We start from the raw sequence: 22,690 nt of genomic DNA on the forward strand, positions 1-22,690 counted from the left end.
CACCAGGTCTCCGTCTCCTAGATGGAGAAGTGAAATCCCTGTTCTATGCGGACGACCTGGTTCTGCTGTCTCCCACAGAACAGGGATTACAGCAACAACTAGACCTACTCGACAAATACTGCCAAAATTGGGCTCTAACAGTAAATCTAAAGAAAACCAACATCATGATTTTTCAAAAAAGGCCCAGATGTCAGGAAAACAAATACCAGTTTACCCTCAGTGATATCACTATAGGACACACTATGAGCTACACCTACCTTGGTCTAACTATTACAGCATCAGGGAGCTTCAGCATAGCAGTGAATGCACTAAAAGAAAAAGCCCGAAGAGCCCTATATGCAATAAAAAGAAAATTCTACAACATCCAAATCCCAATCAAAATCTGGCTCAAAATATTTGACAGCATAATCCTGCCCATTGCACTGTACGGTAGTGAAGTATGGGGCCCGCTAAATCACCAAAGCTACACTAAATGGGAAAAACATACAATAGAAGCCCTACATGCAGAATTCTGCCGAAGCATCCTTCGCACCCAAAGGAAAACGCCAACAAATGCATGCAGAGCCGAACTAGGCAGATACCCACTGATAATAAACATCCAAAAACGAGCACTAAACTTCCTAAATCACCTCAAATCTAGCTCCCCAGACACCCTTCATTTCAAAGCCTTTCAGACCCAAGAGCTAAACCCAGAAAAGAGTCCCCTGAGTCAGCTGCTACGGAAACTAAGTACTCAGCCGGACCCTGACCAGCCCCAGACCAACACAGCCGCCCAAACACCAATCCGAGTGAACCAAATCATTAAAAAATGCAAAGAAACCTACCTGGAACATTGGAACAAAATAACCGAAAGCCAAAGCAGATTAGAATGTTACCGGGCCCTAAAAAGAGAATATAAACTGGCAGACTACCTCACGACCATCAGAGACACAAAACAGAGACAGACCCTCACCAGGTACAGACTAAGCGACCACCAACTGGAAATTGAAAAAGGCAGATACAAGAAATCCTGGCAGCCTAGAGAGAATAGAATATGCGATCAATGTCTGGCTGGCGAGGTTGAAACAGAAATGCATTTCCTCCTAAAATGCGAAAAATTCAACACATCAAGAAACATATTATTCAACAAGCTAAGCCAAACAACCCCAGATTTCAAGGAATTGGATGATCTGTCAAAATTGAGATTAGTCCTAGGAGAAGGAGACAGACCATACCTTGGGGCCAAATATGTAACAACATGTCACAACCTGAGGACTGTTTAAAATTAAGACTGTTTAAAATTAATATTGAACGTACCAAATGAAGTACAAAGACTGTTTAAAATTAATATTGTTTAAAAGTAATATTGTATGTACCCAACAAATGTCAAATCGATTGACACCTACAGAATGTTGGAAAACTGTACCTTTTTGCTATGTAAGCTTTGGCAATATGGTTCTCTGTAAACTTTCATGCCAATAAAGCATTTTAATTGGAATTGGAATTGGAGAGAGAGAGAGAGACAGAGAGAGAGACAGAGAGAGTGAGAGAGAGAGAGAGACAGAGAGAGAGAGACAGAGAGACACAGAGAGAGAGACAGAGAGAGAGAGAGAGAGACAGAGAGAGAGACAGAGATGGAGAGAGTGAGTGAGAGACGGAGATGGAGAGAGAGAGAGAGAGACGGAGATGGAGGGAGAGATAGTGTGAAAGGCAGAGATGGAGGGAGAGAGTGTGAGGAGGAGATGGAGAGAGAGAGAGAGACGGAGATGGAGGGAGGGAGTGTGAGGAGGAGATGGAGAGAGAGAGAGAGTGAGAGACAGAGGTGGAGGGAGGGAGAGAATGAGAAACGGAGATGGAGATGGAGGGAGGGATTGTGAGGAGGAGATGGAGAGAGAGAGAGTGTGAGACGGAGATGCAGAGAATGAGTGTGAGGAGGAGATGGAGAGAGAGAGTGAGAGACAGAGGTGGAGAGAATGAGTGTGAGGAGGAGATGGAGAGAGAGAGTGAGAGACGGAGGTGGAGGGAGGGAGAGAGTGAGAAACGGAGATGGAGGGAGGGAGTGTGAGGAGGAGATGGAGAGAGAGAGAGTGAGAGACAGAGGTGGAGAGAGAGAGAGAGTGTGAGACGGAGATGGAGAGAATGAGTGTGAGGAGGAGATGGAGAGAGAGAGTGAGAGACGGAGGTGGAGGGAGAGGTATGACGAGTCCCTGTGAGTCACGGAATGATGTCCCCCCTATCAGGTCGGAAGCCACGTGACCGGCGGAGATGTTTATGCTTCGGTGTTTGAGAATTCATTGATTAAGCACAAGATCCTGGTCCCCCCGAGGAGCCGAGGAACAGTCACCTACGTCGCCCCTCCCGGGAACTATGACATCTCTGTGAGTATAACTCCCGTCCCCGAGCTCTGACGCGCCGTGTCTGATGATCTGGGATGAACTTGACGATTCTCTCTCTCTCTCTCTCTCTCCGCGCAGGATGTGGTGCTGGAGTTGGACTTTGAAGGGGTCAAGGAACAGCTGACCATGGTTCAAGTGTGGCCGGTGAGGCAGATCAGACCAGTGTCCGAGAAGCTGCCCTCAAATCACCCACTGCTGACCGGACAACGCGTCTTAGACGCTCTATTTCCGTAAGTGGCTGTCCGCCAGCCTCATCCTTCACTCCCACGTTCCCCAATCCTCTCTCTCAATCCCTCGTCCTTCTTAATCTCCCCTTCCCACCTCCTCCCCTCCCCAAACTCTGATCTCTAAACCCCAAAAACTGTGATCTCCTCACCTCCCAAACTGTGATCTTCTCACCCCCCAAACTGTGATCTCCTCACCCCCCCAAACTGTGATCTCCTCACCCCCCAAACGATGATCTCCTCACCCCCCAAACTGTGATCTCCTCACCCCCCAAACTGTGATCTCCTCACCCCCAAACTGTGATCTCCTCACCCCCCAAACTGTGATCTCCTCACCCCCCAAACTGTGATCTCCTCACCCCCAAACTGTGATCTCCTCACCTCCCAAACTGTGATCTCCTCACCTCCGAAACTGTGATCTCCTCAACCCCCAAACTGTGATCTCCTCACCCCGCAAACTGTGATCTCCTCACCGCCCAAACTGTGATCTCCCCACCCCGCAAACTGTGATCTCCTCACCCCCCAAACTGTGATCTCATCACCCCCCAAACTGTGATCTCCTCACCCCCCAAACTGTGATCTCCTCACCCCCCAAACTGTGATCTCCTCACCCCCCCAAACTGTGATCGCCTCACCTCCCAAACTGTGATCTCCTCACCCCCCAAACTGATCTCCTCACCCCCCAAACTGTGATCTCCTCACCCCCCAAACTGTGATCTCCTCACCCCCCAAACTGTGATCTCCTCACCCCCCAAACTGTGATCTCCTCACCCCCCAAACTGTGATCTCCTCACACCCCAAACTGTGATCTCCTCACCCCCAAACTGTGATCTCCTCACCCCCAAACTGTGATCTCCTCACCCCCCAAACTGCGATCTCCTCACCCCGCAAACTGTGATCTCCTCACCCCCCAAACTGTGATCTCCTCACCCCCCAAACTGTGATCTCCTCACATCCCAAACTGTGACCTCCTCACCTCCCCAAACTGTGATCTCCTCACCCCCCAGACTGTGATCTCCTCACCCCCCAAACTGTGATCTCCTCACCCCGCAAACTGTGATCTCCTCACCTCCCAAACTGTGATCTCCTCACCCCCCAAACTGTGATCTCCTCAACCCCCAAACTGTGATCTCCTCACCCCCCAAACTGTGATCTCCTCTCCTCCCCAAACTGTGATCTCCTCACCCCCGCAAACTGTGACCTCCTCACCCCGCAAACTGTGACCTCCTCACCCCCCAATCTGTGACATCCTCACCCCCCAAACTGTGATCTCCTCACCCCCCAAACTGTGATCTCCTCACCCCCCAAACTGTGATCTCCTCACCCCCCAAACTGTGATCTCCTCACCCCCCAAACTGTGATCTCCTCACCCCCCAAACTGTGATCTCCTCACCTCCCAAACTGTGGGACTCCTCACCTCCCAAACTGTGATCTCCTCACCTCCCAAACTGTGGGACTCCTCACCCCCCAAACTGTGGGGACTCCTCACCTCCCAAACTGTGATCTCCTCACCCCCCAAACTGTGGGACTCCTCACCCCCAAACAGTGATCTCCTCACCTCCCAAACTGTGGGGACTCCTCACCCCCCAAACTGTGATCTCCTCACCCCCCAAACTGTGATCTCCTCACCCCCCAAACTGTGATCTGCTCATCCCCCAAACTGTGATCTCGTCACCCCCCCAAACTGTGATCTCCTCACCTCCCAAACTGTGATCTCACCCCCCAAACTGTGGGGTCTCCTCACCCCCCAAATTGTGGGGACGCCTCACCCCCCAAACTGTGGGGACTCCTCACCCCCCAAACTGTGATCTCCTCATCCCCCAAACTGTGGGGACGCCTCACCCCCCAAACTGTGGGGACTCCTCATCCCCCAAACTGTGGGGACTCCTCACCCCCCAAACTGTGGGGACTCCTCATCCCCCAAACTGTGGGGACTCCTCACCCCCCAAACTGTGGGGACTCCTCACCCCCCAAACTGTGGGGACTCCTCACCCCCCAAACTGTGGGGACTCCTCATCCCCCAAATTGTGGGGACGCCTCACCCCCCAAACTGTGGGGACTCCTCACCCCCCAAACTGTGATCTCCTCATCCCCCAAACTGTGGGGACGCCTCACCCCCCAAACTGTGGGGACTCCTCACCCCCCAAACTGTGGGGACTCCTCATCCCCCAAACTGTGGGGACTCCTCACCCCCCAAACTGTGGGGACTCCTCATCCCCCAAACTGTGGGACTCCTCACCCCCCAAACTGTGGGGACTCCTCATCCCCCAAACTGTGGGGACTCCTCACCTCCCAAACTGTGGGGACTCCTCACCTCCCAAACTGTGAGGACTCCTCACCCCCCAAACTGTGGGGACTCCTCACCTCCCAAACTGTGGGGACTCCTCACCTCCCAAACTGTGGGACTCCTCACCTCCCAAACTGTGGGACTCCTCACCTCCCAAACTGTGGGGACTCCTCACCTCCCAAACTGTGGGGACTCCTCACCTCCCAAACTGTGGGACTCCTCACCTTCCCAAACTGTGGGGTCTCCTCACCTCCCAAACTGTGGGGACTCCTCGCCCCCCAAACTGTGGGACTCCTCACCTCCCAAACTGTGGGACTCCTCACCTCCCAAACTGTGGGACTCCTCACCCCCCAAACTGTGGGGACTCCTCACCCCCAAACTGTGGGGACTCCTCACCGCCCAAACTGTGGGGACTCCTCACCTCCCAAACTGTGGGGACTCCCCACCTCCCAAACTGTGGGGACTCCTCACCTCCCCAAACTGTGGGGACTCCTCACCCCCCAAACTGTGGGGACTCCTCACCCCCCAAACTGTGAGACTCCTCACCCCCCAAACTGTGGGGCTCCTCACCTCCCAAACTGTGGGAACTCCTCACCCCCCAAACTGTGGGGACTCCTCACCTCCCAAACTGTGGGGACTCCTCACCTCCCAAACTGTGGGACTCCTCACATCCCAAACTGTGGAGACTCCTCACCCCCCAAACTGTGGGGACTCCTCACCCCCCAAACTGTGGGGTCTCCTCACCTCCCAAACTGTGGGGACTCCTCACCTCCCAAACTGTGCGACTCCTCGCCCCCCAAAATGTGGGGACTCCTCACCTCCCAAACTGTGGGGACTCCTCACCCCCCAAACTGTGGGGACTCCTCACCCCCCAAACTGTGGGGACTCCTCACCCCCCAAACTGTGGGGACTCCTCACCCCCCAAACTGTGGGGACTCCTCACCCCCCAAACTGTGGGGACTCCTCACCCCCCAAACTGTGGGGACTCCTCACCCCCCAAACTGTGGGGACTCCTCACTCCCCAAACTGTGGGGACTCCTCACCCCCAAACTGTGGGGACTCCTCACCCCCAAACTGTGGGGACTCCTCACCCCCCAAACTGTGGGGACTCCTCACCTCCCAAACTGTGGGGACTCCTCACCCCGCAAACTGTGGGGACTCCTCACCCCGCAAACTGTGGGGACTCCTCACCCCCCAAACTGTGGGGACTCCTCACCCCCCAAACTGTGGGGACTCCTCACCTCCCAAACTGTGGGGACTCCTCATCCCCCAAACTGTGGGGACTCCTCACCCCCCAAACTGTGGGGACTCCTCACCCCCAAACTGTGGGGACTCCTCACCCCCCAAACTGTGGGGCTCCTCACCTCCCAAACTGTGGGGACTCCTCACCCCCCAAACTGTGGGGACTCCTCACCCCCCAAACTGTGGGGACTCCTCACCCCCCAAACTGTGGGGACTCCTCACCCCCCAAACTGTGGGGACTCCTCACCCCCCAAACTGTGGGGACTCCTCACCGCCCAAACTGTGGGGACTCCTCACCCCCCAAACTGTGGGGACTCCTCACCCCCCAAACTGTGGGACTCCTCACCCCCCAAACTGTGGGGACTCCTCACCCCCCAAACTGTGGGGACTCCTCACCCCCCAAACTGTGGGGACTCCTCACCGCCCAAACTGTGGGGACTCCTCACCCCCCAAACTGTGGGGACTCCTCACCCCCCAAACTGTGGGACTCCTCACCCCCCAAACTGTGGGGACTCCTCACCTCCCAAACTGTGGGACTCCTCATCCCCCAAACTGTGGGGACTCCTCACCCCCCAAACTGTGGGGACTCCTCACCTCCCAAACTGTGGGACTCCTCACCCCCCAAACTGTGGGGACTCCTCACCTCCCAAACTGTGGGACTCCTCACCCCCCAAACTGTGGGGACTCCTCACCTCCCAAACTGTGGGGACTCCTCACCCCCCAAACTGTGGGGACTCCCCACCCACCAAACTGTGGGGACTCCTCACCTCCCAAACTGTGGGGACTCCTCACCTCCCAAACTGTGGGGACTCCTCACCTCCCAAACTGTGGGGACTCCTCACCCCCCAAACTGTGGGGACTCCTCACCCCCCAAACTGTGGGGACTCCTCACCCCCCAAACTGTGGGGACTCCTCACCCCCCAAACTGTGGGGACTCCTCACCCCTCCAAACTGTGGGGACTCCTCACCCCCCAAACTGTGGGGTCTCCTCACCCCCCAAACTGTGGGGACTCCTCACCCGCCAAACTGTGGGGACTCCTCACCGCCCAAACTGTGGGGACTCCTCATCTCCCAAACTGTGGGGACTCCTCACCTCCTAAACTATGACCTCCTCACCTCCCAAACTGTGGGACTCCTCACCCCCCAAACTGTGGGACTCCTCACCTCCCAAACTGTGGGGACTCCTCACCTCCCAAACTGTGGGGACTCCTCACCCCCCAAACTGTAGGGACTCCTCACCTCCCAAACTGTGGGGACTCCTCACCCCCCAAACTGTGGGGACTCCTCACCTCCCAAACTGTGGGACTCCTCACATCCCAAACTGCGGTGACTCCTCACCTCCTAAACTATGATCTCCTCACCTCCCAAACTGTGGGACTCCTCACCCCCCAAACTGTGGGGACTCCTCACCCACCAAACTGTGGGGACTCCTCACCCCCCAAACTGTGGGGACTCCTCACCTCCCAAACTGTGGGGACTCCTCACCCCCCCAAACTGTGGGGACTCCTCACCCCCCAAACTGTTTTTCTCGTCTCTCGCAACCCCCTCACCCCCTCTCCCCAATCCAGGTGCGTTCTGGGAGGAACGACGGCCATTCCCGGGGCCTTCGGCTGCGGAAAGACGGTGATTTCCCAATCCCTCTCCAAGTTTTCCAACAGCGATGTCATTGTGTACGTGGGCTGCGGAGAGCGGGGCAACGAGATGGCGGAGGTTCTCCGAGACTTCCCCGAGGTAAGGGGGTCCGGGGGGTGAGGGGAGGGCGGGGCGGTAGGTCGGGCAGCCATATTGCCATAGAGTCATAGAGCAGGATTTTCATTGGGCCACGGAGGCGGGATTGGAGGCGTGTAGGGGGTTAAAATCCCAAAATCGGGGGGGTGGGGGCATGAACACATCCCGCCCCCAACCCGCCTCCATGCCCGTTTCAAAGGAGGCGGATACCCAACCCGCGCTGGGTTGAGGATTAGTGTTGACAGGCAGTTTTTAGCCTAATCCCTATTTTTATTCCTGAAGTGTGGGATTCACGACGGCTCCGAACCACGTCAAGTTAGCGAGGCGGACCGTCGGGCTGAATGGAGGGGTCGAGATGTCCGGTGTTTTCCGAGTGGCAGGCAGTGACTAGTGGGGTACCGCAAGGATCGGTCCTAGGACCCCAGCTGTTCACAATATATATTAATGATCTGGACGAGGGAATTGGATGTAATATCTCCAAATTTGCAGACGACACAAAGCTGGGTGGGAGGGTAAGCTGTGAGGAGGATGTCGTGAAACTCCAGTACGATTTGGACAGATTGGGTGATTGGGCAGAAACATGGCAAATGCACTATAATGTGGATAAATGTGAGGTTATCCACTTTGGTGGCAAAAACAGGAAGGCAGATTATTATTTGAATGGCAATAGATTGGGAGAAGGGGAAGTGCAAAGAGACCTGGGTGTTCTTGTGCACCAGTCGCTGAAGGTAAGCATGCAGGTGCAGCAGGCGGTTAAGAAGGCAAATGGTATGTTGGCCTTCGTAGCGGGAGGATTCGAATACAGGAACAAGGATGTCTTGCTGCAGTTGTACAGGGCCTTGGTGAGACCACACCTTGAGTATTGTGTGCAGTTTTGGTCGCCTTACCTGAGGAAGGACGTTCTTGCCATGGAAGGAGTGCAGCGAAGATTCACCAGGCTGATACCTGGGATGGCAGGAATGACGTATGAGGAGAGATTGTGTCGATTGGGATTATACTCACTGGAGTTTAGAAGATTGAGAGGGGATCTCATCGAAACCTATAAAATTCTGTCAGGTCTGGACAGACTAGATGCAGGAAGGATGTTTCTGATGGCGGGAGAGTCCAGAACCAGGGGTCACAGTCTAAGGATAAGGGGTAAGCCATTTAGGACTGAGATGAGGAGGAATTTCTTCACCCAGAGAGTGGTGAACCTGTGGAATTCTCTGCCACAGAGGGCGGTGGAGGCCAGTTCATTAAATATATTCAAAAAAGAGTTGGATATATTTCTTAAGGCTAAAGGGATCAAGGGATATGGGGAGAAAGCAGGGACCGGGTACTGAATTTGGATGATCAGCCATGATCTCATTGAATGGCGGAGCAGGCTCGAGGGGCCGAATGGCCTACTCCTGCTCCTATCTTCTATGTTTCTATGTGTTCAGGTGAGTGATGGGTGCGTGAGTGCAGAGGTAAGTGCGTTTGGTGTGTGTAAAGTGTTTGAAGAAGTTCTACTTACCTTTACAGCCTTCCTTCCCTCAGGTCTCGGGAGTCCCTCGTCTCACCGGCACAGAAAGCAGAATGGCCGCGAGCTGTCAAAATCTGCAGCATTCAGCTTTCCGTTCTGGAGAGATCTCTAAATCAGCCCGAGGGGAAGGAATTAACCTCAAGTACAGATTGTCAGGGTTTGACAGCTTCAAAGAGCTGTCAAACACTGATATTTCATCTGTCAAAAACTTTTGACAGATGAAATGTCAATCTGTGACGTCACTGATGTGCCTCAATGAATCTGAGACTCAACGTTAACGGAGCAAAGCAAAGCTTTTATTAACTCAGAAAGTAATACACAGTGGAGAAGTGTCTCTCATCCAGAGATCTGCTGTACTGCTGTGAGACACGCTGGGGCTTGCTTAAGTAAGGGCCAGGTATGGGCGGAGCCCTACACACAATACAATACAGGTAAGGAAATGAAACTGAAACTAAACTAAACACAGGGAATACAGTGCCTGATGAATGGCATATTTCATCACAGTCACCTGTTGCCGGGTGGCCCTTAATTGGCCTGCTGAACCCGCTGGGCGGGCTCAACAAGGTCAATCAAGTAAAAATCGTGTGGATTGGCCGCATCTCGAGGGAGGCGGGACTACAACCCCGAAAGTTGTAGCCCCGCCTCCTACACGCCTCCAGTGTCAAAATCCAGCCCATAGAGTCATATATACAGCACAGAAAGAGGCCCTTCGGCCCATCGTGTCCGCGCCGGCCATCAAGCCCTGTCAATTCAATTCAATTCAATTCAAATCACTTTATTGGCATGACAAGGTACATCTTATGTTGCCAAAGCATCGAAAAAACATTTATGGTTGAACACATGAACGCAGATCTATCCATACAGTGTATAAACCGATATATCCCTGAGTGTATAAACATACATTCATATCATTATCATAACCATAATAATAATCAGCTTTATTGTCATTGTTAGTGCACAAGTGCAGTACAACGAAATGTAGGCTTGCGGCTCCCGAGAGTGTACATTTAGATTAAGACATTTAAGCATTCAACATACATTTGGCTTGTAATACATTAACATAAACATGACCATAATAAAGTGCATTGGCAGATGTGCAGGCTTTAGAGTTTATTTGTGGAGTTCAGTAGGATGACAGCCCTGGGAAAGAAGCTGTTCCTAAATCTGGTCGTACGGGTGCGAATGCATCTGTAGCGTCTCCCAGATGGCAGGAGGGCGAACAGACTGTGGCTGGGGTGGGTAGGATCTTTGATGATGGTCCGTGACCTCCGTAAACAGCGTTTCTGGTATATGTGCTCTATGGTCAGTAGCCGGGTGCCGGTAATGCGTTGGGCAGTTTTGACTACCCACTGCAGGGCTTTCCGGTCATAGTAGCTACAGCTGCCATACCATACTGTGATACAGTTCGTCAGGATGCTCTCTATTGTGCAGCGGTAAAAGTTAGAGAGGATCAGGGGTGACAGGTTACATCCCTTCAGCCTCCTTAGGGAATATAGGCGCTGCTGGGCCTTCTTCACCAGAGAGGAGGTATTGAGGGACCAGGAGATGTCTTCCATGATGTGGACTCCGAGGAACTTAAATTTGTATATACTCTATTCTTAGATTTAATGGTTGTCCCTCTATTTGTGGCAAGCTGTAACATAGTGTGCCGCTAAGGTTACACAATTTCTCTGTTCCCCTAGTAGGTATGGGAGTTTTTGGTCGTCCTTCAAATTTTTGAATTCAGGGCATATTTTTGTGAATTTTGGGTAGAAATTCCCCCTTATGCCCTGATATTTTCCACAAGTTGTGAGGAAGCGCATCTCTGTCTCCACCACTCCCTGACTGCAGTGAGAGCATATCCTGTCCTCTCTTGGCAGCCGGGTCTGTCTGTGTCTGCCTTTTTCGATGGCCAGGCTATGTTCACTAAGTCTGTACATTGTCAAGGTTTTTCTCAATTTGCTATCTTGTACCGTGGTCAGGTATTCAGCCATGTTGTATTGTCTGTTTAGGGCCAAGTAGCAATTGAGTTTGTTTTGGGTTTTTGTTCTTTCTGCCCAATATGACAGATATTTTTCCTTTTGCTTAGTGACAATTGTGTTGGGTCGAATTCTCTGTGCTACGATGTCACTGTCCTGGGGCTGGTTATTGTTAGTGGTGTTAGTATTTACTTCACTGAGTCCCAGGACTAGTTGACTGGGGGTATTGTTCTTTATGATCCTCTCTTGGCATTTCAGGGCTTCGTCTATTCTAATCCCATTCCCCAGCATTTGGTCTGTAGCCTTGTACGCTATGGCGTTTCAAGTGCTCATCTAAATGCTTCTTGAATGTTGTGAGGGTTCCTGCCTCTACCACCCTTTCAGGCAGTGAGTTCCAGATTCCAACCACCCTCTGGGTGAAAAAGTTTTTCCTCAAATCCCCTCTAAACCTCCTGCCCCTTACCTTGAAACTATGCCCCCTGGTTATTGACCCCTCTACTAAGGGGAAAAGTTCCTTTCTATCTACCCTATCTATGCCCCCTCATAATTTTGTACAGCTCAATCATGTCCCCCCTCAGCCTTCTCTGCTCTAAGGAAAACAACCCCAGCCTGCCCAGTCTCTCTTCATAGCTGAAGCGCTCCAGCCCAGGTAACATCCCGGTGAATCTCCTCTGCACCCGTCTCCAATGCAATCACATCCCTCCTATAGTGTGGCGACCAGAACTGCACACAGTATTCCAGCTGTGGCCTAACTAGCGTTTTGTACAGCTCCATCATAACCTCCCTTGCTCTTATATTCTATGCCACGGCTAATGAAGGCAAGTATCCCATATGCCTTTTTAACCACCTTATCTACCTGTCCTGCTCACTTCAGGGATCTATGTACATGCACACCAAGGTCCCTCTGATCTTCTGTCCTTCCTAGGGTCTTACCATTCATTGTGTATTCCCTTGCCTTGTTTGTATTCCAGCAATAACTTGCAGGTGATCAGGAAGACCAATGGAATCTTGGCTTTTATTGCAAGGGGGATGGAGTATAAAAGCAGGGAAGTCTTGCTTCAGTTATACAGGATATTGGTGAGGCCACACCTGGAATACTGCGTGCAGTTTTGGTTTCCATATTTAAGAAAAGATATACTTGCTCTCGAGGCGGTTCAGAGAAGGTTCACTCGGTTGATTCCGGAGATGAGGGGGTTGACGTATGAGGAAAGGTTGAGTAGGTTGGGCCTCTACTCATTGGAGTTCAGAAGAATGAGAGGCGATCTTATCGAAACATATGTGAGGGGGCTTGATCGGGTGGATGCGGTGAGGATGTTTCCACTGATGGGTGAGACTAGAACTAGGGGGCATAATCTTAGAATAAGGGGCTGCCCTTTCAAAACTGAGATGAGGAGAAACTTCTTCACTCAGAAGGTAGTAAATCTATGGAATTTGCTACCCCAGGGAGCTGTGGAAGCTGTGACATTAAATAAATTTAAAATGGAGATAGACAGTTTCCTAGCAGATAAGGGAATTAGGGGTTACGGGGTTACGGGGAGAGTACCTGACCATGGTAAAGGATAACAAACTGAGAAAAACCTTGACAAGGTACAGACTTAGTGAACATAGCCTGGCGATCGAAAAAGGCAGACACAGGCAGACCAGGCTGCCAAGAGAGGACAGGATATGCTCTCACTGCAGTCAGGGAGTAGTGGAGACAGAGATGCACTTCCTCACAGCCTGTGGAAAATATCAGGGCATCAGGGAGAATTTCTACCGAAAATTCTCACAAATATGCCCTGAATTCAGAAATTTGAATGACGACCAAAAACTCCCATACCTACTAGGGGAAGAGAGAAACTGTGTAACACTAGCGGCACACTATGTTACAGCTTGCCATAAACAGAGGGACAACCAGTAAACCTAAAAAAAGAGTATATATAAATTATGCGAATGTATATTTATACACTCAGGGATATACCTGTTTATACACTGTATGAATAGATCTGCGTTTATGTGTTCAACCATAAATGTATTTTGATGCTTTGGCAACATAAGATGTACCTCATCATGCCAATAAAGCGATTTGAATTGAATTGAATTGAGAGAGACAGAGAGAGAGACAGAGAGAGAGATTCTGGAGATAGACAGTTTCCTAGCAGATAAGCGAATTAGGGGTTACGGGGAGAGGGCAGGGAAGTGGACGTGAGTCTAGATTCGGATCAGCCAGGATCGTATTGAATGGCGGAGCAGGCCCGAGGGGCCGTATGGCCTACTCCTGCTCCTACTTCTTATGTTCTTGAGCAGGAGGAGGCCATTTGCCCCTCAGGCCTGCTCCGCCATTCAATAAGATCAGGGCTGATGATCAATCTCATCTCCGCTTTCCTGCCCGATCTCCATATCCCTCGATTCCCTTAATACCCAAAGATCTACCGATCTCAGCCTTGAATATACTCAACGACTGAGCCTCCACAGCCCTCTGGGGTAGAGAATTCCAAAGATTCACAACCCTCTGAGTGAAGAAATTCCTCCTCATCTCAGTCCTCAATGGCCGACCCCTTATTCTGAGACTGTGACCCCTGGTTCTAGACTCCCCAGCCAGGGGGAAACACCCTCCCTGCATCTACCCTGTCAATCCCTTTCAGAATCTTCTATGTTTCAATGCGATCACCTCTCATTCTTCTGAACTCTAGAGAATATCGGCCTAGTCTACTCAACCTCTCCTCACAGGACAATCCCCCCCATCCCAGGAACCAGTCTGGTGAACCTTCGTTGCACTCCCTCTACGGCAAGTCTATCCTTCCTTCAGTAAGGCGACCAAAACTGAACACAATACTCCAGGTGTGGTCTCGCCAAAGCCCTATATAATTACAGTAAGACTTCCTTACTCTTATACTCAAATCCTCTTGTAATAAAGGCCAACATACCATTTGCCTTCCTAATTTCTTGCTGTATCTGCCTGTTAACTTTCAGTGATTGGTGTACAAGGACACCCAGGTCCCTCTGTACAACAACGTTTCCCAATCTCTCACCATTTAAAAAATACTCTGCTTTTCTAGTTTTCCTACCAAAGTGGAGAACTTCACATTTCTCCACATTATATTCCATTTGCCATGTTCTTGCCCACTCACTTAGCCTGTCTTTATCCCCTTGAAGCCTCCTTGCATCCTCCTCACAACTTACATTCCCACCCAGCTTTGTATCGTCAGCAAACTTAGATATATTACATTTGGTCCCCTCATCCAAATCATTGATGTAGATTGTGAATAGCTGAGGCCCAAGCACTGATCCTTGCGGTACCCCACTAGTTACAGCCCGACAACCCGAAAATGAACAGAGATAGGGAGGGTTGTAGGGGCTGGAGGAGGTTACAGAGATAGGGAGGGGTGTAGGGGCTGGAGGAGGTTACAGAGATAGGGCGTGTTGTCGGGGCTGGAGGAGGTTACAGAGATAGGGAGGGTTGTAGGGGCTGGAGGAGGTTACAGAGATAGGGAGGGTTCTAGGGGCTGTAGGAGGTTACAGAGATAGGGAAGGTTGTAGGGGCTGGAGGAGGTTACAGCGATAGGGAGGGCTGTAGGGGCTGGAGGAGGTTGCAGAGATAGGGAGGGGTGTAGGGGCTGGAGGAGGTTACAGAGATAGGGAGGGGTGTAGGGGCTGGAGGAGGTTACAGAGATAGGGAGGGGTGTAGGGGCTGGAGGAGGTTACAGAGATAGGGAGGGGTGTAGGGGCTGGAGGAGGTTACAGAGATAGGGAGCGGTGTAGGGGCTGGAGGAGGTTACAGAGATAGGGAGGGGTGTAGGGGCTGGAGGAGGTTACAGAGATAGGGAGGGGTGTAGGGGCTGGAGGAAGTTACAGAGATAGGGAGGGGTGTAGGGGCTGGAGGAGGTTACAGAGATAGGGAGGGGTGTAGGGGCTGGAGGAGGTTACAGAGATAGGGAGGGGTGTAGGGGCTGGAGGAAGTTACAGAGATAGGGAGGGGTGTAGGGGCTGGAGGAGGTTACAGAGATAGGGAGGGGGGGGGCGAGGGCCATGGAGGGGATTACAGAGATAGGGAGGGGAGTAGGCGCTGGAGGAGGTTACAGAGATAGGGAGGAGTGTAGGGTCTGGAGGGGATTACAGAGATAGGGAGGGGTGTAGGGGCTGGAGGAGGTTACAGAGATAGGGAGGGGTGTAGGGGCTGGAGGAGGTTACAGGGATAGGGAGGGGTGTAGGGGCTGGAGGAGGTTACAGAGATAGGGAGGGGTGTAGGGGCTGGAGGAGGTTACAGGGATAGGGAGGGGTGAAGGGGCTGGAGGAGGTTACAGAGATAGGGAGGGGTGTAGGGGCTGGAGGAGGTTACAGAGATAGGGAGGGGTGTAGGGGCTGGAGGAGGTTACAGGGATAGGGAGGGGTGAAGGGGCTGGAGGAGGTTACAGAGATAGGGAGGGGTGTAGGGGCTGGAGGAGGTTACAGAGATAGGGAGGGTTGTAGGGGCTGGAGGAGGTTACAGAGACAGGGAGGGTTGTAGGGGCTGGAGGAGGTTACAGAGATAGGGAGGGTTGTAGGGCTGGAGGAGGTTACAGAGATAGGGAGGGTTGTAGGGGCTGGACGAGGTTACAGAGATAGGGAGGGGTGTAGGGGCTGGGGGAGGTTACAGAGATAGGGAGGGGTGTAGGGGCTGGGGGAGGTTACAGAGATAGGGAGGGGTGTAGGGGCTGGAGGAGGTTACAGAGATAGGGAGGGGTGTAGGGGCTGGAGGAGGTTACAGAGATAGGGAGGGTTGTAGGGGCTGGAGGAGGTTACAGAGATAGGGAGGGAGTCGAGGGCCATGGAGGGATTTGAAAACAAGGATGAGAATGTTAAAATCGAGGTGTTGCCGACCCGGGAGCCAATGTAGTTCAGCGAGCACAGAGGTGTTGGGTGAACGGGACTTGGTGCGAGTTAGGACACGGGGGCAGCGGGAGTTTTGGATGACCTCTGGTTGACGTAGGGTAGAATGTGGGAGACCAGCCAGGCGATCGTTGGAATAGTCAAGTCTAGAGGGGACAAAGGGCATCTTTATTCATTTATGGGCGGTGGGCGCCGCTGGCAAGGCCCGCATTCATTGCGCATCCCGTACGCTGGAGTCATTCCGAGCACAAAGGAAGATGGTTGTGGGGGTTGAAGATCAATCATCTCAGCCCCAGGACATCGCTGCAGGAGTTCCTCAGGGCAGTGTCCCGGGCCCAACCATCTCCAGCTGCTTCATGAAGCTCATTTTGTTTGAGAACGCTCCTGTGAAGCGCCTTGGGAGGTTCTACTGCGTTAAAGGCGCTCTACAAATGCAATTTGTCGCTGTTGGTAGAGGTGGCGGGTTTGGGAGGTGCTGCCGAAGAAGCCTTGGCGAGTCGCTGCAGTGCATCTTGTAGATGGTCCACACTGCAGCCACGGTGCGCCGGCGGTGGAGGGGGTGGGTGTTTAAGGTGGTGGGTGGGGTGCCGATGGGGTTTAGACACTGTCTGAGAGCGAGTCTGGGGTTTGAGACAGTGTCTGAGAGAGTGTCTGGGGTTTTAGACAGTGTCTGAGAGAGTGTCGGGTTGAGCGAGAGTCTGAGAGTGAGTCTGGGCTTCAGACAGTGTCTGAGAGAGAGTCTGGGGTTTGAGACAGTGTCTGAGAGAGTGTCTGGGGTTGAGCGAGTGTCTGAGAGAGAGTCTGGGCTTCAGACAGTGTCTGAGAGAGAGTCTGGGGTTTGGAGAGTGTCTGAGAGAGTGTCTGGGGTTTGAGACAGTGTCTGAGAGAGAGTCTGGGGTTTGGAGAGTGTCTGAGAGAGAGTCTGGGGTTTGGAGAGTGTCTGAGAGAGTGTCTGGGGTTTGAGACAGTGTCTGAGAGAGTGTCTGGGGTTGAGCGAGAGTCTGAGAGTGAGTCTGGGCTTCAGACAGTGTCTGAGAGAGTGTCTGGGGTTTGGAGAGTGTCTGAGAGAGTGTCTGGGGTTTGAGACAGTGTCTGAGAGAGTGTCTGGGGTTTGAGACAGTGTCTGAGAGAGAGTCTGGGGTTTGGAGAGTGTCTGAGAGAGAGTCTGGGGTTTGGAGAGTGTCTGAGAGAGAGTCTGGGGTTGAGCGAGAGTCTGAGAGTGAGTCTGGGCTTCAGACAGTGTCTGAGAGAGAGTCTGGGCTTCAGACAGTGTCTGAGAGAGTGTCTGGGGTTGAGCGAGTGTCTGAGAGAGAGTCTGGGCTTCAGACAGTGTCTGAGAGAGAGTCTGGGGTTTGGAGAGTGTCTGAGAGAGTGTCTGGGGTTTGAGACAGTGTCTGAGAGAGTGTCTGGGGTTTGAGACAGTGTCTGAGAGAGTGTCTGGGGTTTGAGACAGTGTCTGAGAGAGAGTCTGGGCTTCAGACAGTGTCTGAGAGAGAGTCTGGGGTTTGGAGAGTGTCTGAGAGAGAGTCTGGGGTTTGAGACAGTGACTAAGAGAGTGTCTGGGGTTTGAGGCAGTGTCTGAGAGTGTGTCTGGGGTTGAGCGAGAGTCTGAGAGTGAGTCTGGGCTTCAGACAGTGTCTGAGAGAGAGTCTGGGCTTCAGACAGTGTCTGAGAGAGAGTCTGGGGTTTGGAGAGTGTCTGAGAGAGAGTCTGGGGTTTGAGACAGTGTCTAAGAGAGTGTCTGGGGTTTGAGGCAGTGTCTGAGAGAGTGTCTGGGGTTGAGCGAGTGTCTGAGAGAGAGTCTGGGCTTCAGACAGTGTCTGAGAGTGAGTCTGGGCTTCAGACAGTGTCTGAGAGAGAGTCTGGGGTTTGGAGAGTGTCTGAGAGAGTGTCTGGGGTTTGAGACAGTGTCTGAGAGAGTGTCTGGGGTTGAGCGAGAGTCTGAGAGTGAGTCTGGGCTTCAGACAGTGTCTGAGAGAGAGTCTGGGGTTTGGAGAGTGTCTGAGAGAGAGTCTGAGGTTTGAGACAGTGTCTGAGAGAGTGTCTGGGCTTCAGACAGTGTCTGAGAGAGTGCCTGGGGTCAAGACAGTGTCTGAGAGAGTGTCTGGGTTCGGGGGGCAGATCAAGTGGTCGGGGGTTTGGGGGGGAGGAGGCGGTGACATGCGACCCCTGACCCCAGGGCGGTGAGGGGGTCGACCTTGTATCCGTGGTGACCCTGGCTTCTCTCCGTGCCCTACAGCTGACCATGGAGGTGGACGGAAAGATGGAGACCATCATGAAACGCACGGCCCTTGTGGCCAACACCTCCAACATGCCGGTGGCCGCCCGCGAGGCCTCGATCTACACGGGTGAGTGGACGCCCTCTGCCCTCTGACCCTCCCTCCCCACCACCCACCCTCTGACCTTCTCCCTTCTGACCTGCTCGCCCGTCACCCCTGACCTTCTCCCACTTTAGAAGGGGTCTCTGACGGAGAGAGATAGAGAGATTTGGATGTACTGTAATATCTCCAAGTTTGCAGACGACACAAAGCTGGGTGGGCGTGTGTGCTGCGAGGAGGATGCCGAGAAACTCCAGGATGATTTGGACAGGTTGGGCGATTGGGCAGAAGCGTGGCAGATGCAGTATAAGGTGGATAAATGCGAGGTTATCCACTTTAGTGGCAAAAACAGGAAGACAGATTATTATCTGAACGGCAATAGATTGGGAGAAGGGGAAGTGCAACGAGACCTGGGCGTCCTTGTGCGCCAGTCGCTGAAGGTAAGCATGCAGGTGCAGCAGGCGGTTAAGAAGGCAAATGGTATGTTGGCCTTCGTAGCGAGAGGGTTCGAGTACAGGAGCGAGGATGTCTTGCTACAGTTGTACAGGGCCTTGGTGAGACCGCACCTTGAGTATTGTGTGCAGTTTTGGTCACCTTATCTGAGGAAGGATGTTCTTGCCATGGAGGGAGTTCAGCGAAGATTCACCAGGCTGATACCTGGGATGGCAGGAATGACATATGAGGAGAGATTGGGTCGATTGGGCTTATACTCGCTGGAGTTTAGAAGATTGAGAGGGGATCTCATCGAAACCTATAAAATCCTAACAGGACTAGACAGACTGGATGCAGGAAGGATGTTCCCGATGGCCGGGGAGTCCAGAACCAGGGGTCACAGTCTAAGGATAAGGGGTAAGCCATTTAGGACAGAGATGAGGAGGAATTTCTTCACCCAGAGAGTGGTGAACCTGTGGAATTCTCTACCACAGAAGGCAGTAGAGGCCAATTCATTAAATATATTCAAGAAGGAGTTAGATATATTTCTTAAGGCTAAAGGGATCAAGGGATATGGGGAGAAAGCAGGGACAGGGTACTGAATTTGGATGATCAGCCATGATCTCATTGAATGGCGGAGCAGGCTCGAGGGGCCGAATGGCCTACTCCTGCTCCTATCTTCTATGTTTCTATGTTTATATGTCCACAAAAAGCAGGACAAATCCAACCCGGCCAATTACCGCCCCATCAGTCTACTCTCAATCATCAGCAAAGTGATGGAAGGTGTCGTCGACAGTGCTATCAAGCGGCACTTACTCACCAATAACCTGCTCACTGATGCCCAGTTTGGGTTCCACCAGGACCACTCGGTTCCTGACTTGGTTGTTTTTGTGACTGGAAGCCTGTGGCCAGTGGGGTACCACAGGGATCGGTGCTGGGTCCCTTGCTGTTTGTGGTCTACATTAATGACTTGGATATGAATGTAAAAGGTATGATCAGTAAGTTCGCGGATGATACAAAAATTGGTAGGGTGGTAAATAGCGAGGAGGGTAGTCTCAGTCTGCAGGACGATATAGATGGGTTGGTCAGATGGGCGGAAGAATGGCAAATGGAATTTAACCCGGAAAAGTGCGAGGTGATGCACTTTGGGGGGACTAACAAGGCAAGGGAATACACAATGAATGGTAAGACCCTAGGCAAGACGGAGGGTCAGAGGGATCTGGGTGTGCAAGTACACAGATCCCTGAAGGCGGCGGAACAGGTGGATAAGGTGATAAAAAAGGCATATGGGATACTTGCCTTCATTAGCCGAGGCATAGAATATAAAAGCAAGGAGGTTATGATGGAGCTGTATAAAACACTGGTTAGGCCACAGCTGGAGTACTGTGTGCAGTTCTGGTCGCCACACTACAGGAAGGATGTGATAGCTTTGGAGAGGGTGCAGAGGAGATTCACCAGGATGTTACCAGGGCTGGAACGCTTCAGCTATGAAGAGAGACTGGGCAGATTGGGTTTGTTTTCCTTGGAGCAGAGGAGGCTGAGGGGGGGACATGATTGAGGTGTACAAAATTATGAGGGGCATAGATAGGATGGACACGAAGGAGCTTTTTCCCTTAGTAGAGGGGTCAATAACTAGGGGGCATAGATTCAAGGTAAAGGGCGGGAGTTTTAGAGGGGATTTGAGAAAGAACTTTTTCACCCAGAGGGTGGTTGGAGTCTGGAACTCACTGCCTGAAAGGGTTGTGGAGGCAGGAACCCTCACAACATTCAAGAAGCATTTGGATGAGCACTTGAAATGCCATAGCATACAAGGCTACGGACCAAATGCTGGAATATGGGATTAGGTTAGACAGGGCTTGATGGCCGGCACGGACACGATGGGCCGAAGGGCCTCTATCCGTGCTGTATAACTCTATGACTCTATGGCTCTATGGACAAAGGAGCTGAATTCCAGAGGTGAGGTGAGAGTGACTGCCCTTGATATCAAGGCAGCATTTGACCGAGTGTGGCATCAAGGGGCCCTAGTAAAACTGAAGTCAATGGGAATCAAGGGGAAAACGCTCCTCTGGCTGGAGTCATACCTCGCACAAAGGAAGATGGTTGTGGTGGTTGAAGGTCAATCATCACAGCCCCAGGACATCGCGGCAGGAGTTCCTCAGGGCAGTGTCCTCGTCCCAACCATCTACAGCTGCTTCATCAATGACCTTCCCTCCAACATAAGGTCAGAAATGGGCCTCTGATGGACAGAGAGAGAGATTCCCTCTTTAACAGGGGTCTCTGATGGACAGAGTGTGAGATAGAGAGATTCCCTCTTTAACAGGGGTCTCTGATGGACAAAGAGAGAGATACATAGAAGATTGGAGCAGGAGTAGGCCATTCTGCCCTTGGAGCCTTCAATATGATCATGGCTGATCCTCTACGGCACGGTGGCATAGTGGTTAGCACTGTTGCCTCACAGCGCCAGGGACCCGGGTTCGAATCCGGCCTCGGGTGACCGTCTGTGTGGAGTTTGCACATTCTCCCCGTGTTTGCGTGGGTTTCCTCCGGGTGCTCCGGTTTCCTCCCACAGTCCAAAGATGTGCGGGTTAGGTTGATTGGCCATGACAAAAATTGGCCCTTAGTGTTAGGGGGGGGATTAAATACGTGGGGTTACGGGGATAGGGCTTGTGTGGGACGGCTGTCGGTGTAGGGACAGGGTACTGAGTTTGGATGATCAGCCATGATCACGTTGAATGGCGGAGCAGGCTTGAAGGGCCGAATGGCCTACTCCTGCTCCTATCTTCTATGTTTCTATCTCAATACCATATCCCCGCTCTCTCCCCATACCCCTTGATGCCTTTTGTGGCTCAAAATCTATCTATCTCCTCCTTAAATATATTGAGTGAATTGGCCTGCACCGCCCTCTGTGGCAGAGAATTCCACAGGTTCACCACTCTCTGGGTGAAGAAATTCCTCCTCATCTCAGTCCTAAATGGCTTACCCCTTATCATTAGACTGTGACCCCTGGTTCTGGACTCCCCGACCATCGGGAACATCCTTCCTGCATCTGGTCTGTCCAGTCCTGTCAGAATTTTATAAGTTTCAATGAGATCCCCTCTCATTCTTCTAAACTCCAGCGAGTACAAGCCCAGTCAACCCAATCTCTCCTCATACGTCATTCCTGCCATCCCAGGTATCAGTCTGGTGAATCTTCGCTGCACTCCCTCCATGGCAAGAACATCCTTCCTCAGATAAGGCGACCAAAACTGCACACAATACTCAAGGTGTGGTCTCGCCAAGGCCCTGTACAACTGCAGCAAGACATCCTTGCTCCTGCACTCGAATCCTCTCGCTATGAAGGCCAACATACCATTTGCCTTCTTAACCGCCTGCTGCACCTGCATGCTTACCTTCAGCGACTGGTGCACAAGGACACCCAGGTCTCGTTGCACTTCCCCTTCTCCCAATCTATTGCCGTTCAGATAATAATCTGCCTTCCTGTTTTTACCACCAAAGTGGATAACCTCACCTTTATCCACGTTATATTGCATCTGCCATGCTTTTCCCTCTTTAACAGGGGTCTCTGACAGAGAGTGAGAGAGAGATAGAGAGACTCCCTCTTTAACAGGGGTCTCTGACGGAGAGAGATAGAGAGACTCCCTGACGTAATATAACTCACTACGCACTTGGTTCCAGTATAAAGCAAGGCTTTAATCAACTTGTTTCAAAACATGGAGGTCTAGTTCTACTTCACTAGTTCCTGTCTTACAAAATTTCCCTGGGCAAGCTGGGCCC

At 52.1% G+C, this 22,690-nt stretch overlaps 1 protein-coding gene across 1 annotated transcript in view; it reads left to right on the plus strand.

Moving 5' to 3' along the window:
• Nucleotides 1–22,690, plus strand: part of LOC147087053 (V-type proton ATPase catalytic subunit A-like) — a 79,830-nt gene that overhangs the window by 38,969 nt on the left and 18,171 nt on the right. The window contains exons 5-8 of the mRNA XM_085978025.1: nt 2,220–2,357; nt 2,454–2,605; nt 7,697–7,859; nt 18,406–18,514. Coding sequence (XP_085834151.1) covers nt 2,220–2,357; nt 2,454–2,605; nt 7,697–7,859; nt 18,406–18,514 — 562 coding nt within the window. The remainder of the gene's footprint in view (nt 1–2,219; nt 2,358–2,453; nt 2,606–7,696; nt 7,860–18,405; nt 18,515–22,690) is intronic.

The sequence above is a fragment of the Somniosus microcephalus genome, unplaced genomic scaffold (assembly GCF_052327205.1).
Source record: "Somniosus microcephalus isolate GS21.2 unplaced genomic scaffold, FLI_Smic_1.0 unresolved_chr6, whole genome shotgun sequence".
NCBI lineage: Eukaryota > Metazoa > Chordata > Chondrichthyes > Squaliformes > Somniosidae > Somniosus > Somniosus microcephalus.